Genomic DNA, 18,365 nt, shown 5'->3' with positions numbered 1-18,365 from the left:
ATTTTTAACAATTTACCTACATTAATCAAAAAATTACAGCATATTTAATAATTTTACAAATTCTTCATAAAAAATATATCTCTGTACAAAAAGGTCTTTTGCACCTACTTCATGTCAGCAGCATGTGGTGAAATGGTAAGACGGGAAAGCGAGAATGACGGTGGCTGACCTGATCGTAATGCCAGCGTTCTTCTTAACCCTTTTTATAATAGCTTTTTGTTGTTGTTTACAAAATATCTTACAGAAGAAAAAAAATTATTGCAGCTAGCCTGAAGAAAGGCAAGATGTGTGAAACAAGCAGCAGTTTTAAACAGCTTTGAAGCACATAACCTGTTTTTAGCATGTGGTCATTTCCCCTCGCTGTCCTGATCGCCCTCAGGGAAGAGTCTTCTAAGACCTGACTCAGCAAGCACACTTCCTGACTGCCTTAACAAGGTCCTTCCACACCTCACAGGAGATTGGATTAAATACTGCACACACCCTATGAATAAACTAGGCAGAATTCTCACAAGAGAACTTCGTCGATTTTTTTTTTTTTTTTAATAACATGCTCCAAACTGGCAACCAAAGGGTAGTTTGACTTTGCACACAAAGGAAAATGGTATCTAATCTGATATGTGGTATCTTGTATGTATGTATCTCCTGTCATTTCAGGATTTCAGAACATCGTTGACCAGCAAGCAGGCCAGGGATGTGGGAACAGAGACATTTATTCAGGATCGGAAGTCAGCATTTTGCACCTAGTTTGAATGACTCAAACGTAGATATGTACAATATATATATATGTATATATATACACCTAATATATATATATATAGTAACCCTGTTCTCCCTTGCACACAATGATCCTCAGGCTTTCTACAGTTTTCTGTTTGTTCTAGTTCAATGTGTGTGTTAGGAGCTCGGCTCCTGGTGACCTTATCTAGTCTATTGAAAAAAAAAACCTGTGTTCAGGATTCCAGTTTGCAAAGAAATTCCACAGAAATGTTGTCAGGTTGGCTGGGGAAAATTATGCAGATAATTCGCCATGATACTATGGAATTGATTTGTGAAAGGGAAAGAAGGTGCTAGAAGAAGTCAGCTATCCCTTCCTCACACCGTACGCCCCCTTTAAAATAAGCAACAGAACAGCTGGGAGCCAGGTTAAAAAGATCTATTAAAACGTTCAAATCAATATGTATGACTTTTAAAAGAATAAGCTACTGTCCTGACTTTTTTTTTTTTCCTCACTTCTGAAGTTCTGCCTTTAAACAAGCAATAGACAAACAAATATACCAGTCTTAGAGCTAGGTGTGAACAAGTTCACGACAACAAAGTGAAGGACAATTTTAACATTCTGACATTTCTATTGCTGCCAATCTGGAATGTGAGAAAAGGGAGATTTTCAATTTGTGGAATGCGAACTTAAAAAGCAAATAATAAAATAAACATTATCATTTCAAAATACTTTATCAAACAAGGATAAATAAAAATAAACATAATTTTACTCCAAATTTGTTACATAAATGTTCTCTTTGCCACATCTTCAATTTGATTTTCTCCACATGGGGGATCATACATATTTTATGTATACCATAAGTCAAAATATACCAACCTAAAATGAATTCTATACTTCAAAAGTCACCAAAATTTTCTTTCTATTGGACATATAAAGCATGAAACATAAGACAAATTAGTATCTAAAATACGGCATTAGGGAAGGAGAGTGTGCGTAGTTTTTCTTTGCCTCCAGAGGAAAACTTTTGATTCTGAACCATTTCCGCTGAGTTCGAGGTGCTGTTATATAATACATTGTCTTTCAATGCAACATCACAGAATGACGGCACCTCAAAGAAAAACGGGTAACAATGCAAAAGGAAAAACTGCACTGTGAGCTAAAACTCACAGGTTCGTGAGCTATCTAAAATAAATTACTATTCACATTTTTACATGGCAAATAGCAATTGCTGCAAACCCTCTGCTGTGAAGTCGTACAAGATTGACAGTAACTGGGTGACAATGGTACAAAAGGAAGAAAACACATGGGAAATAAACGGCCTTTTCTTTTTTTTTTCCCTCATTGGACATCTTCAATCAACTCAACACATAAATGTAGCTAACAGAAGCATTAATAAAATAAATCTTTTCACTAGCATATTTCTTTTGAAACCTGTGCCATATTTGGGGATTTTTTTTTTTCCTACACACCAACTAAATTGAAGGTGGGATGTTTAGCCTGACAGTATGAGAGGGTGTGTATATACAATGGATAGTGTGTATAAACCCTGTGTAAAATAGTTTTTTTTTTTATTTTTTATCAGAATCTTACTCAGTCATTTGTAACACACTAGTGCAAAAAATTGTGCATCAAAAATTCTGCAATAGAAGAGCTGACTGGGACATTTGCAAATGGCCCTAGTAATGGATGCTGAGGCAAGCTGAGAGTTTCTCAAAGGTTGTCAGGTGTCAGGGATGGCATAGTGAAGCATTGGTAGGTGTGTGCATCTATCAGAAAGGGTGTCCTCTTCAAGAAAGCTTTTTTTCAGACTATTCGTGTCCACGGGGGTCAAAAACAAACGAACAACCAAACAAAACACATTGTGGTGCTATCCTTCTGTCACTGCGCTGACGGGACGTATCCACGTGCCCAGAAGATTGCATTGAAAGGCATCCCAGCCATACAAAACTATGAAAGCCTGAGGCATTAAGTATGACGTATTGGCATGACTTGGCAGTCTTCCTTAAATGTGCTTGATTCCAAGCAGATGCAGCCAGGCGTTTTGAATCCACTTTCAGAACGAAGACGCATTTGTAGTTTGATGCTCAGAAGACTCTGACAATTTTACCAGGGATTTTCACTGCATGTATGCCAGAAGAAGATGAAGGTCGCTGCAGCAAAGCCGAGAGTGGAAGGGAGAGTGGTATATGGCACCAAAGGAATTACTGCTTGTCCATCAGAGGTATGGCTATGAATCAGTCCTACTGGGGCACTGAAGGCTATACCACTGTACAAACTGTGTTCAGAGTCGTGTCAAACCGCACGGCCTTCGCTTCTGTGGGTTTTAAGTTTGTATCATACATGGGGTTTTCAAATGAAGCTTGTCCATTGCTGTTTTCATGTCCGGCATAGCCATTGTACTGAACTTTGGGTCTTGTTCTAAAGTGAAAAGAAGGAACAAACAATTGGAATCCTGATTTCCTTAAAAGAAATGCAACGACTAAAATTCTTTGGGCGAGCTGACTCCTGAATGAGCACAGAGTAACACATGGAAGATTGTGTGCAATGACAGGGAACGGTGCACATACTCACACATACGAGAGTTTATTTTTTTAAATCGGTGGTTGGCATTATAAACATGGGTTTAGAAAATGGAAGCAATCCCTAAAATTAAAGAATTATCTAGGCTTGCTAATAATAATGCTGGTAAAGTGGGAAGATGAAAAAGCTGGGGTCAGATAGATTATGGTTTCAATACCCATGTATGCTCTATATATTATGTGATTATATGACCTTGGGTTAGGTCACTTAACTTTCTAACTCTTCGTAAAATAAGAATGTTGATCATCTTTTAGGCCTGCCAAGATTAAACAAAATTTCAAATATAAAGTTTTTAGTTCAATATCACTACTGATATTCACTGAATGTTAGCTATTTTTGCAATATACTTTTGTCTCTGGCGAGTTAGAAATGAGTCAATTATAGAAAATACATCAGATTCAACATATTAAACTATTATTTACATATTTTAAAAGAAAATCTCTGCACGCGACCCATGATTAGAGAATTAGAGGACATTTTTGATAGAAAAAAGCTAAAGATCATCTGATCTGGCCCACTCTCCCCCAGCCTTTTTTTCCCCCCCAAAAAAATTACATAAGAAAAACATGCCAGGTGGTAAAGACAGACCTTAAATGTGAATAACCACACTAGCAAAAACCCTTGATATTGGCTGTAAAGAAACTGTTTTAGTAATTGACTAGCAGGTTTTCCTAAGTTACAATATGTTCACTAAGGAAAAGAGAAATAAAAAGTGTGTGACCCTTGTAAAACTGGGTTCCTGTGAGCAGAAAAGCAGTTTGCTAGTGCCCTAGGAAATGGAGAGATCTTTGACTGGAGAGATCTTTGACGCTGAACTTGGAAAATGTTCCAGCAGCGAAAGTTAGTAAGTAAATTCAGTTAAATGTTAATGAAGCTAAGACTTGGCTAAAAACTTCATTTAGGCATCCAGGTCAGGAGTTGCCACTGTTCCCTCATTGAGAGGGAAGCGCTACAGAGCTACATTAGATAAAACCAGTCTGTGCAGAAATAAATTTATGCAGAGGGATCCTGCGGAGAGCCTGGGTCAGGAACTCTGGCTTTGAATGGGAAAACAACTTCAAGCGTATAAGTCATGAAAGAAACTCAGAAATTAGCAAAAACAAGCTTTTATCAGGAGAAGTATAAAGTCAACTCATTAAGGAATTTTTATATCTGCAGACGGTAAGAAGCCACTGGAGAGGAAGCTAACAACTTTGGTGCTTTCCCTGGGCAGGTGGCAAGAACTCAGAAAAAAATGTATTCATGAAGCACCTGGGAAAATGGGCACCAAGGTTTCTTGCTTCTTTTAAAAAAGCCCCAGATTCCTCATTCGGTATAAAAGCAGAGAACTAAAAGACCATACAGACTTAGAAGTTTCAGCGGACTACTAGCTGCCCTTCTGATAGTCATGAGATTAGAAAATCTTCCTTCCTTTTCTAGACTCAATGCAAGCTTCTTAAATTCTGCTGCAACTTTGGGAAGGGTAGAAACACCAGTCTTGATGAGGTTAAATTTCCCACCAGCCAGAGGAGCCCTGGTGGCCCAGTGATTAAGAGCTTGGCTGCTAACCAAAAGGATGGCAGTTTGAATCCACCAGCCACTCCTTGGAAACCCTATGTGGCAGTTCTACTCTGTCCTACAGGGTCGCCATGAGTTGGAAAAACATGTAGTTCATATCAAACACATTATAAAAAAGCAAGATAAATGATATCTCCCATACATCTGGTTTTGTGGACTGAGATCTAGTTCCACCACATTACCTTTGCTGAGGCACCTAATTACTGGAAGTTTATAGAGAATGTTCTAAAGTTCGAAGAATCAAACTGTTGGTATATTAAATATATGCTCAATGCTATGCTGTCTTAAAATTAAAATATAATCAGAAGTCATATTTATGTGTAAGTACATCAACACGGAGCCCTGGTAGCACAGTGGTTAAGAGTTCAGCTGCTAACCAAATAAGGTCGGCAGTTCGAATCCACCAGCTGTTCCTTGGAAACCCTACGGGGCAGTTCTGCTCTGTCCTACAGGGTCGCTATGAGTCAGAATCTACTTGATGGCAATGAGTTTTGTGTGTGTGTGGGTGTATTAATTGTGTTAAATTATCTTTTTAAAGAAAAAGGAAAATGTTGAAAATAATTTTCTGAGACTCAAGTAAAGGATTGCATCATTCAGAGCCATAGGAAAGCAACATTCCTCTGGCAGTTGAGGGATGCTGTCTGTCTCCCTGGCAAGAGAGCTTGGGGCAAATGCAGCCTCAATGAGGCCATCACAGACTTCCCTGCTGGCAGGCAAAATGTCAAAGCTCAGGGAAAAACAACTTTAATTGACTAGATCCTGTCCTTGGGGTTATGGTGGATGCCAAAAAAAGGCAAAAGTGAATTTGGAGGAACTATAATTTCCTTCTATGTTTGCCTCTATAAGGATAATATATTGCCCAGAACTTGCAAAAGAAGATATATTTTTTACTTCTACTTCTTCTTCTTTTTTTTTCTTCTATTGTGCTTTAAGTGGAAGTTTCCAATTTAAGTCAGTTTCTCATACAAAACCTTATACACACTTTGTTATGTGACCCTAGCTGTTCTCCCTACAGTGTGACAGCACACTCCTCCTCTCCACCCTGTATTCCCTGTGTCCATTCAGCCTGCTCCTGTGCTCCTCTGCCTTCTCATCTCATCTCCAGACAGGAGCTGCCCACTTGGTCTCATGTGTCTACTTGAGCTAAGAAGCACACTCCTCATCAGTATCACTTTATGTCTTATAGTTCAGACTAATCTTTGTCTGAAGAGTTGGCTTCTAGAATGGTTTTAGTTTTGGGCTAACAGAGAGTCCGGGGGCCATGTCCTCTGGGGTCCTCCAGCCTCAGTCAGACCATTAAGTCTGGCCTTTTTACTAGAATTTGAGTTCTGCACCCTACTTTTCTCCTGCTCCATCAGGGATTCTCTATTGCGTTCCCTCTCAGGGTAGTCATTGGTGGTAGCCGGGCACCATCTAGTTCTTTCACTCTCAGGCTGATGGAGTCTCTGGTTTATGTGCCCCTTTCTGTCTCTCGGGCTCATATTTTCATGCATCTTCGGTGTTCTTCATTCTCCTTTGTTCCAGGTGGGTTGAGACCAATTGATGCATCTTAGATGGCCACTTGCTAGCTTTTAAGACCCCCGACACCACTCACCGAAGTGGGATGCAGAACATTTTCTTAATAAACTTTGTTATGCCAGTTGACCTAGATGTCCCCTGAAACCATGGTCCCCAGACCCCCGCTCCTGCTACTCTGTCCCTTGAAGTGTTTCATTGTATTCAGGAAACTTCTTAGCTTTAGGTTTAGTCCAGATGTGCTGACTTTTCCTGTATACTTATATTTCTTTAAAAAGAAAATAATGACATTTTATTGGATAAGGTTGTGAAATATATTTCTACATTCACTAAATTTTAAGCTTATCCCAAGCAAATACTTGAGGATAAGACTTGCCAGACTTGTAAGCATAGAATCTTCTACTTCTCCCCCACTCAAAAATAAAATAAAAATACCATCTGAGGTTCTTTTGGCTGAGTTACATTTTTAAATTAAGAGCGTTATTCATCATAGGAAAGTGGAGACTGAACCTCAGGCTAATATGTAACACTCTACATGTATTTTACATACAACATGTAATACAACGTGAATTTGAGGCAACTTTCTTGCTATTTTATACTTCAAAACAAGCACAAGGAAGCAAATATTTGAAGCAATTCCTGTGTCATTAAGAATCAACATCCTCATGTAAGACTTTCACCAGGAAAAAGTAAAAATATTTGCATTATATAAATAGACAACTGACATATTTGTTGTTGTTACCCATTGCCAATATCCGCTGGAGTTGATCCCAACAAATAGCGGCCATATAGGACAGAGCAGAATAGCTGCATTGGGTTTCCAAGGATTTTAGTCTTTACGGAAGCAGACTTGCACGTCTTTCTCCCACAGAGTGGCTGGTAGGTTTGAACTGCTGACCTTTTGGTTAGCAGCCACGCACTTAACCATTACACCACCAGGCCTCCTTATTTCCATTGTGAATGTAAGTTGGCTTACATTCACAATGGGATCAAATCATTGTGATCTATAAGGTTTTCATTGACTTGACTAATTTTTGGAAATAGATCACCAGGCCTTTTTTTCTCAGTCTGTCTTAGTCTGGAAATTCTGTTGAAACCTTTTCAGCATCCTAGCAAAAGCACAAGCCTCCACTGACAGACGTGTGGTAGCTTCACTGTGATGCACTGGCCAGGAATCTAGCCCAGGTCTCCCCCATGAAAGGTGGGAATTCTACCACTGAACCCCCATTGTCTTACATGACACTTTCACACACTTTAATCTCATTTAGGAATCCCTGGTTAGCACAAATGGTTAACTACATGGCAATGGGCAAACTCGGAAATGCATGGGGTTGCCATGAGTCAGAATGGACCGAATGGCCACAACTCTTTTTGCTTTTTCCTTGATTTTTTAATCTTATTTCAAGGAATCATAAATTTTTAAGTTATTATTAGTTGAGAATATTATTTCAAACAGTATTTCATGGCAATCTGGCATATGCCAAGTTCCTATAGGTAATCCATATAGAGACAAAAACAAAGAATTTATAATTTCTCCAAATTCCTTTTTGCTTTGTCATCCAAGTTAACCTCAATGAAAAGACTTAGTTTATTATATTCTTTCCCCAAGCTTTGATACTGTGTAGTCAGTACCCATGCCCGTACCTATACCCGCTGCTGTTGAGTCAACTCTGACTCATAGCGACCCTACAGGACACAGTAGAGCTGCTCCACATGGTTTCTAAGGACTGGCTGGTGGATTTGAACTGCTGACCTTTTGGTTAGCAGCCGAGATCTTAACCACTGCATCACCAGGGCTCCTTGCAGCCAGTAGGGATATGCAAATTAATACCTATTCAGAGCACTTTTCTCAGAAATGGAACATGTTAACCGTGCTGCAGTGCAGTGAGTGACTTAATATGGCCCTTCTAGCCATAGTATTTGTAACTCTCACCAAATTACTGGGTGGGACTATACAGATGAGGTGCTTATAGCCCACCAAGGAGACTGGATAGATTGCTAACAATTTAAATAAGGCACGTGGCACTCCTGTGGGAGTGAAACCATGCAAATAAGTTGTATAGAACCCTAAGGAGGGGATTGGTCAGTTTTGCTATTCCACTAGGCTAAAAGGGAGACAGAGGAAGAGAGAGAGAGGAGTTGTAACAGGAAGACAAAGAGAGACAGCGGTGCGGCAGTAGCAAGAGCAATAGGGGTGTGAGACAGAAGAAACCGGGAGCCCAGCACACGGAGGGGAGGGAGTAGTTGATGTTAGAGATGATGGAGTGATGTGGCCATTTGGAAAAGGTGGACATTTGGAATGTCTTTAACCTCTGCCTCAGAGGAACTAGCTTTGTGATGATCCTTATAAAGGAATTATTCATTTACTTGCTTAGTGCATATTAATAATTCTAATGCTATCTGTTGAAGGGATGAAGGAAAAAATTATAAGTCATAGATTCATGGAGTTGAAAGGGCCCAGAGAGATCATTCTGTTCAATCTTCCACTGGAGTGTTGAAATACTTACTAATTGTTCCTCACGACCATGTAGCTTCTACCTTGAAATGTACTCCTTTATTTCTTCTTCCAGTTGAACATGGACAAAGCATGTTAGTTCTTGACTCATTGTTTATTTCCTTAAAGTTAATTATTCTGAAGGGTCTCACTTGAAAATATGATTAAAAATCTCTGCTATGTAAGTATTCTTAAGAGAGCATGCCGCACAGCAATCTGAAAGTACGTTTGCATGTATGTGTAAGCGTTCACACGTTCGCTCAACCCACACTGTACGATCACAAAGTTCCCTAACAGGTGGCATTCTACGGTACCTGTGTTTGTAGAGGTAAAACGCAAACCCTGACAAAATTAGAGCAAAGAATGGAACCAGAATGGCCGCTGCGACAGAACCGCTGCTCGTGCCATGGTAATGATTTGAAGAATCTTGATCGGAGTTTAAGGGATCTGGGGAAAAAAAAAAGAGTATTTAATTTGAAGTTACTGTATTATGTTTAAGGAAAGATATATTTGATGATACATTTTAGGATAACCTCTAGAAGATTTTATTAACCATCTTGATGATTAAAATACAAAATACTGACTCTTCTTTACTGACACTGAACAACATCATGAAAGGGTCTCACATTTCAAATAAGACCAAGGGAAAAGTGGTTCTACACATTCCGAATTTTGTTGTTAATTATATATTTATATTTCAGTTTATATTTTATTAATTTTATGTTTGCAGAATAACTAACTGAAAGCATTCATGTGGCTTTGTCTACATTCAGAGATGGGTAGTATTTGGTGTTTTTTCTTGTCCTGAGAAGGCTCAGCTGACTATCAGTTATCAAAAATATGTAAACATTCTAGGTTTCTATATAAATGGTATTACATTCTCCATATGCCAATATGTTGGTGTAATCTGCTTTTATTTTAGGTAGTGTCTTAGTCATCTAGTGCTGCTATAACAGAAATACCACAAGAGGATGGCTTTAACAAAGAGAAGTTTATTCTCTCACAGTCCAGCAGGCTAGAAGTCCAAATTCAGAGTGCCAGCTCCAGAGGAAGGCTTTATATCTTTGTTGGCTCTGAAGGAAGATCCCTGTGATGCATCAGTCCTCCCTTGGTCTGGGAGCATCTCAGTCCAGGAACCTCAGGTCCAAAGGATGCACTCTGCTCCTGGCGCTGCTTTCTTGGTGGTATGAGATCCCTAACTCTCTGCTTGCTTCCCTTTCATCTCTTGAGACATAATAGGTGGTGCAGGCCACACCCCAGGGAAACTCTGTTTACATTGGATCAGGGTTGTGACCTGAGCAAGGGTGTTAAATCCAACCCTAATCCTCTTTAACAGGCAGAGGTTATGATTTATAGAACATAGGAAAATCACAAGATGGAGGACAACCACAGAATACTGGAAATCACGGCCTGATCAAGTTGATACACCCATTTTTTTTGGGGGGGGACATAATTCAATCCATGATAGTAGATTCCAAAATTCATTATAAATACTCAAAAGGAGAATAGAGCTCAATATCATAACGCAAGTTTCCAAGAGGAAACAAAAGGCTGATAAACCATGATCTCTACCCATTAGGTGAGAGAGCAGATGTAAACACGTCCAGCAATTGGCAAAGAAGGTAGTATGATCGTTAACTCAATAGTCCCTACCTATGGAGTGCCGAGCATATGCTAGGCAAACATTGAAAATTCAACTCCGCAAGCATTTATTAAGCAACTCCGTCCAAATCAGGAAGTTTGTTTCGTGAAGAGTTTATTTATAACACATGATTTTGAAATGTATCTGGCCTAACTGCACACCGTCTCCTGACAGACACAATGTGGTGAATCATAATTAGAGTGATGTGAATACTCAGGATTGTAGAGAAGAAGTTGATCTGGTTTTTAGAAGTACATTCTCAGAATTCATGGAATGTTAAATCGAAAGAGAAGCGTTGCTTCATTAACTTTTTTATAAACCATAAATGCAAAGAAACAATCAAATATTAAAGATATTTAAATAGTAATTTGAATTAAAACATCTTGAATTTTCACATAAAAACTTTAAAATGATATTTTCCACGCACTCCAATAAATGCAGAATTATAGTACTGCGTGTCATCTTAAGGTCTAACGTGAACATATTTTGTAATTGATGTTGATATTTTGGAACTTAGCCAGATCTTTTTGAGATCCTTCCATATCAGCACATACAAATCAGATTTAGTTTGTTATATTCACACGCGTTCACCCCTCATCACGAAAGCGGAAAATGCCAGGTACGTGTTCTGTAGACCTCGGAACGTCCAGGTTGCGCGCGTGTGAGCTAAGGCCAGTCCGCTGGATGCTCCCCACCATGGCACTGCATGTGAAGTGAATGATGCAAAGCATCACGTGATGGTTTAGAACTGATTCCAGGGGCCATGAGAGTGGGCAGAGCACCCGTGGCAACATCAAGTGTCCACCGGTGGTGGCTGCAGCCGTAGCAGGCAGATTGCAGGGGCAGCAGTACAGTGACCAGTGCGGGTGCTGAAGAGCAGGGAGAACAGTAGTATACCACTCAAGTGGCACCTACTTTGTAAGGTTATTGCGAGAATTAAATGATTTAGAACATTTCAGCAGTTTAGGACAATGCTTAAAACATAAGTGTTCATTAAACTAAAAACCAAGCCCATAGCTGTCGAGTCAGTTCCGACTCATAGTGACCCCTACAGGAAAGAGTAGAACTGCCCCATGTTTCCAGGGAGTGGCTGGTAGATTCGAACTGCCAACATTTTGGTTAGCAGCCAAGCTCTTAACCACTGCACCACCAGGACCCTCAAGCACTTATCAGGACACGTATATTCCCAAGAATATAAGCTTCATTCAGCCAGGGTGGTTGTTTATTTATTTATTTATTTATTTTTGCTTACTTTTCCTTTTGAATCTCCAGTTGCTAGACTAGAACAGTATGTGCTCAATATATATTTGTAAAACAGATAAATGGTGCAGTCTTCGTAGTAAAACAGCACCCAAATATCTTTGGTTTCCATTAATTTACCATACCTCGTTCTCTGGATTTGTATAATTCTGAGAGTCTCATCTTATTCTAATAAATTCTTATATTGCTGAAATTAACCAAAGTTGATTTCCGTTATCTGGCAACTATACACTTTTGGCCACAATAACCAAAAAAACCAAACCCAGGGCAGTCGAGTCGATTCCGACTCATAGCGACCCTATAGGACAGAGTAGAACTGCCCCATAGAGTTTCCAAGGAGCACCTGGCGGATTCGAACTGCCGACCCTTTGGTTAGCAGCTGTAGCACTTAACTGCTATGCCACCAGCATTTACAACAGATACCAAAATTGCAATCAACAAAGTTCTGGAAAAGGTGCATGTCACAAGTTCTTCACAACACAATAGGAAAATGTAAAAGAAGGTCTTTCTGTTGTGCATATTACCAAACTTACTCTGAAATTATTTTGCTGTTTGGGATGCTTAGTTAATTTCAATTATTTACCCCTGTTTTAATAATTGAAAAGGTAATGCATGCACATTATATTAATTAAAATGGCATAAAAGCATATGAAATAAATAATATAAAGGAAATGAAAATAAAGGGTCACCCCCTGTCCTGTGACCCAGTCTCCTTCTTTTCAGGGTTAATGTTGTTTCTTTTTTTAAACGTATACTTCCAGCTATGTCCTATTAATACATGTGATCGTGTGTTTTCCTTTTCTAATTTTTTCCTAAATTCGGGAATATCATTTTATATGTTTCTGTACTTGGCTTTTTAAAAACAAAACCGTATATTTTTGAAGTTCTTTCATCAGCACATATGCATTAGATCTTTTTTTTTTTTTAAAATACATAGCATTCCATTGATTGAGTATACCAGAATTTATTTAACCAGTGCACTGTTGACGGACACTTTGGGTGTTTCTAGTCTCTCCTGTAATGCTGCAATGAAATCCTTTGTCTATATAGACACACTTGTAGGGAACTAAATGTATAGGGTGAATCCTAAGAAGTGGAATGAATGCTTAACACAGTTTGTAGACTTTAGAGTTGCTCTGTTTTACCTAATTGCCCTCCAAAGAGGTGCTCCAGTTTCACCCCAGCCGTTATTTCACGACGGCCATTGCATAAACACTTGTATAATCGTGTTTTCTCTAACTGTTGGTGTCTTTTCCTTCTCCCCCTCCTGCTTGCTCTCCTCCTCTCGCTCTCCCTGCTCCTTGCCCCCCCCATTATGTTACCACTGCTGCTGCTGCCCCTACTAACTACTCTGAAAAATCATCATAGCCGCTTATTTTGCTGCACAAAATGCAGCTTTCATTTCTGATCCTATTATATAAAATATATTTCGTATTCTGTTTTTAGTCTTTTTTATTATTATTATTATTGTACTTTAGATGAAGGTTCACAGAACAAACTAGCTTCTCATTAAACAGTTAGTACACATATTGTTTTGTGACATTGGTTACCAGACCCACAATATGTCAACACTCCCCTTTCTCCAGCTTGGGGTCCCCATCACCACCTTTCCTGTCGCCTCCTGCCTTCAAGTCCTTGCCCTGGGGCTGGTGTGCCCCTTTAGTCTCGTTTTGTTTTCTGGGCCTGTCTAATCTTTGGCTGAAGGGTGAACCTCAGGAGTGACTTTGTTACTGAATTAAAAAGGGCATCCAGGGGCCATACTCTCGGGGTTTCTCCAGACTCTGTCAGACCAGTAAGTCTGGTTTTCATTTGTGAGTTAGAATTCTGTACCGTATTTTTCCCCAGCTCTGCCCAGGGCCCTCTACAGTGATCCCTGTCAGAGCAGTCAGGGGCGGTAGCCGGGCATCATCTAGTTGTAGTGGACTCAGTCTGGTGGAGGCTGCGGTAGTTGTGGTCCATTAGTCCACATTTAGTTATTCTTTTAATTTATACTTCTTTACTTAAGAATGAGGGTAAGTATGTTTTTACATGTTATAGGCTGGGCCTTTCAACTTTTAAAAGAGCACTATTGAGATCACAATTCACTCACATAAAATCCACCCATTTAAAGTATACTTAAACATTTCCTCACATATTCACAGCATAAGCAATCATCACTACCACCTAATTTTACGTTTTTGCCCCTCTAAAGGAAACTCCGCATGCATAAGCAGTAACTCTCCACCATTCTCAATCCACCCTTTAGCCTTAAAAAAAAATCAAACCCATTGCCATGGAGTCGATTCTGACTTGTGGCAACCCTATAGGACAGAATAGAACTGCCCCATAGAGTTTCCAAGGAGTGCCTGTTGGATTCGAACTGCCAACCTTTCGGTTAGCAGCCGTATTCTTAACCACGTGCCACCAGAGTCTCCTCAGCCTTAGACAAGCACTAATTGACTTTCTAACTACACAAATTTGTCAACCCTGGGCATTTCATATAAATTGAGTCAACTGTGTAAGTCTTTTTGTGAGAGCATTATGTCACTTAGGGTATCGTTTTCAATGTTGTAGCATGTGCCAGTATTTTTTTTTTTCCATTGTGTGGATGTACCACGTATTGTCTAATCATTCCTCAGCTGATGGGCATTTGGCTTGTTCCCGCTTTGGGACTATTGTAAATAACACTACCATGGACAACTGTGCACACATTTTCATGCATACATATGTTTTCAACGCTTTTGGGTATATACCTAAAAATGGAATCATTGGATCTTATGGTAACTGTATGTTTAATATTTTGAAGAATGTCAAACTATTTTCCAAAGCAGTTGCATTATTTTACATTTTCCATAGAAATCAATTAGGGTTCAAACTTCACATCTTCACCAACCCTTGCTATTTTTGCCTTTTTGATTACGACCATCCTAGTGGGTGTGAAGTGGTATCTCTGTGGTTTTGATTTGCATTTCCTTCATGACTAATGAAACTGACCATCTTCTCATGGTCTTATTGGCCAATTGTACATCTTTGGAGAAATATCTATTTGAACTCTTCACCCATTTTTTAAGTGGGTTATTTGTCTTTTTATTATTGAGCTGTAAGATTTCTTTATATATTCTGGATTTGAGTCCTTATTGTATACATGATTTGCAAACATTTTCTCCCATTTTGTGGTAAATCAATCGATTTGAATGGAGAAAGCAATTTATTGTCGAGTTTCTTAAGTTTTTGCATTAAAGTTGGCTTCCAAACTAACTTGATTTTAGCATCCATTTAATGATAATCACTTTTCTCAATTTATCTATAGACTGGAGATAATTAGAAGGTCGTTTATTTTCCTCCGTAAAAATAGGTTTTAGTCATAACTCTTAAATGAATGGCTGTTGTTGAAGCATTACTTAAATATAGACTTTTCTAATTAGTTGAATCGAAGACTTGCTGGTAATTCAAATTATTTTGTGAGGCAAATTGTTTTTTCTAACAATAAGCTCATCATCACATGAGAATGAAGATTACTTGTTAAACAAAGCCGCTATTTTGTTAGATTAAAAAGACGCGGGGTAATGCAAATCAGATGCGTGACAGCAACATGAGAGTTCAGGTCAGGTTCTTCGGATGAGTAAACTTAGACATCTCTACAGTACCCTGTACAGCTCACTGGGGTGTCCTTAAACAAAATTACTAGAGCATGTGCTATGAGGAGAAAGGAGAACAAATAACTACACGGTTTGGTTCGAACAAGACAGAACTTAACCCATCATTAGTGTTGGTCTACTGCATTAATGCTATTTTTTTAATTACTTCAAAACAATATAACCCAATTAAAAATATTATCTCAGCTGTTGCTGACATAATAATTTAAAGCTCTCTTTTTTTTATTTAAAAGTATCGAATTTAGAATAGTGGGATTAGAGAACACTATGATTAATTATCCTTTTTGAGTAAGGCTTTAAGAAATACATAATAATATAGAACTTGGCATACATTCCCCTTCAAATGCCTCAATATATTGACATAAGTCTTATGGAATAAGTTCATCTGTCATAAGTTCATCAGAAAATATTATGCACATTTTCCTTGGAAAGGTCACTTTGGTATCGACGTCTCTATGGTAATATCCTTCTTTATAAAATTAAATGTTAATAGTTTTCTACAAGTAAATTATGAAGTCATTTGTATTATTCAGAAGAAATGTGTCACTAAACTCATCACAAAACTGCATTTTCCTAATCTGTGTTGGTAGCAACAACTACAATAAAGACTTTTGTGTGAAATGGGCTTTAGCATGTACAAATCAATGGCTTATATTGTCTCTCACTTAATCTTCATAACGCCCAGGGAACTGACTTCTATACTGAGTTTGCAGAAGAAAAAATGGGCTGAAGAATATTGTAATTGACCCAAGATTGCAAAACTAGCAAGTGGAAGAGGTAGGTTCATATCTAGTGTTTTTTTGTTTTTAATTTCCCTTCTCTGATTAAGGTAAAAATCAAACAGTAGAGAAATATATGAAGAAGGATGGAGTTCTCTATCACAAACTTTTTTCACTACATATAAATTTAACATCTTTCCACATAAGTATATAGTACTTATTCCTTTAGAAAATATACTGTATAATACTATTTTCTATTTAATGTACTACATTGCCTAAAATTATTTTTTGAAGTAATTCTTTATGAGAGATGTGTAAGATGGATAAGTGATTTTTACTTTCCATTATTAAAGGAATCTCGCCTTGGACAGGACTAAATGTACAAAGAAAAGTTTTCACACATGTCTGATGCAGAATTCCAGAGATAGAATTGTTGGATGAAAGGTCACACATCTAAAGTAAGAATACGTATTTCTAAATTGTACCTATCTATTTTTTTAACTCATATACCAAAACTGAACACCCGACTGCCTGTTCCTTCTATCCAGTCAGTACTAACATTAAAAAAAGTTAACATTCTGATAATTAAAAATGATACATCTTTCTTTTCATTAATATAGATCTTTTTGAAATTGAAGCTCCTTACATAGGTTTTTGACCCCTTTCAATTATTCTTACTTACATTTTTCTTAGGGTCATGTAGTTAGCTCATTCATTAATATCACATTTGTTTCCCCCCCCTTATTTTAATATCTCTTTATATATATATATATATATATATATATATATATATATATATATATATATATATATATTAAGTATCATAATTCTCTGTCTGGCTCATGTGTTGCAGTTTTTTCCCAGTTTGGCATTAGTCTATTCTTCTTTCAAAAGGATAGTTGGTTTTCTTTCGGTAGTGCAAATACGCTAGTCACTCCTGTTATTTTTGTTTATGTTCCTTTTGGAGTAAAGATCGGTCCATTACTTCTCAGCACAATCGTTTGAAAGCCAAACTGGTATTTGTGATAAAAAACACTGTAAGTGCAGTTTACCTTGTCTTTCTAGTTTGAATTTTCCAAAGTCTTTTCCATGTACATCACCTTGAAAAGTAAATCCTCCTCTTTCAAGACCAGATGATACCTGATATGTATAAAAATTAAGGAAAAAACATGTAAAAAAGATAATAATCTCTGCTTATCAAGATATTACTGTCATTTCCCATGTTTAACTATTAAAGGTTAATATTTCCTTTTTTCATGCCACTTCTTTCAGTTACATATTTATAGCTAAAAATTGTAAAACATTACAGGGGTTAACTCAAGTGACATAAAAATGCTCCCTATGTCATTTTGGTCTCTATGATGGCAGTAAATTTCACAGCATTCTGTCCATATGTTACCTATCTTTCATAAAGGGGGTACACACATATGAATTTGTAAGTAACCTACACTAGGTAAAACTCATCTTGTGTTACAACTACTGGCCAGTTGTATACCATGTGAGGCTTTACATTCTCGAATCATATAGTAAATTAGAACCTGGAAAAAGACTAACTTGCAGAGGAAGAATACGAAGGAGAAAATCCTAAATCTTTCCATTTATCTGGGAATGACTTTTTAGAATCTTCAGAATGGTTCTTCCTTATCAAATGGTCTCAGAAAAATCTTGGTTGCACCACACTTACAGTAGAAGAATATGGTATTAACCAGCACAGAACCAGGACTCATGTCCTAGCTCTCTCCCTAGCAGTAGCAACTCCAGTCTTAATGGCTAGTTCATTTCTCTTTTCAGATACTTGGTTTCTTCCTATATAAAACGGAAGGGCAGAACACCCATGTTATTAAGCAGGATTGCTTAGTTTTCCAGGGCCACACACATTGCAACTCCTCTTAGACTCTTCAGTTACTGCTTCCATGAAAGCAGAGTAATCAATAGAAAACACTGGTACAAATCTCACCGAATACTTACATAACCATCTAATCCCCAGTTGTCATTTTCAAACTTGCTTACGAAAATATCCACTGGACCTTTAATTTGAATAGCTTTCAGAAGTAAATGGGCTTCCTCCTTCTTATAAACTCCTGCATAAAAGTCAGCCAGTTATTCTTACATTGTAGGAAGTCACAAGAGTTAATAATTCAGAATTTAATCAATTTGATTTGGAATACGGTACAGAGATGAGAATTAAATGCATAACAATAGCAGTTTTTTAAAATTTAGCTTTAGTACCTTTTTTCCCTTATAA

At 37.9% G+C, this 18,365-nt stretch overlaps 1 protein-coding gene across 1 annotated transcript in view; it reads right to left on the bottom strand.

Annotated features, from left to right (window-relative positions):
• Positions 1-2,913: 2,913 nt before the first annotated feature.
• Positions 2,914-18,365, bottom strand: part of CSMD1 (CUB and Sushi multiple domains 1) — a 1,768,974-nt gene continuing 1,753,522 nt past the window's right edge. The window contains exons 68-71 of the mRNA XM_064294928.1: positions 18,089-18,201; positions 17,173-17,260; positions 9,179-9,311; positions 2,914-3,136 (exon numbers count right to left, since the gene is read on the bottom strand). Of these exons, the coding sequence (XP_064150998.1) occupies positions 2,977-3,136; positions 9,179-9,311; positions 17,173-17,260; positions 18,089-18,201 (494 nt within the window). The 3' untranslated portion in view covers positions 2,914-2,976. The remainder of the gene's footprint in view (positions 3,137-9,178; positions 9,312-17,172; positions 17,261-18,088; positions 18,202-18,365) is intronic.

This window comes from Loxodonta africana, chromosome 12, assembly GCF_030014295.1.
Source record: "Loxodonta africana isolate mLoxAfr1 chromosome 12, mLoxAfr1.hap2, whole genome shotgun sequence".
Lineage (NCBI taxonomy): Eukaryota > Metazoa > Chordata > Mammalia > Proboscidea > Elephantidae > Loxodonta > Loxodonta africana.
This window is presented reverse-complemented; position numbering and strand designations above follow the sequence as displayed.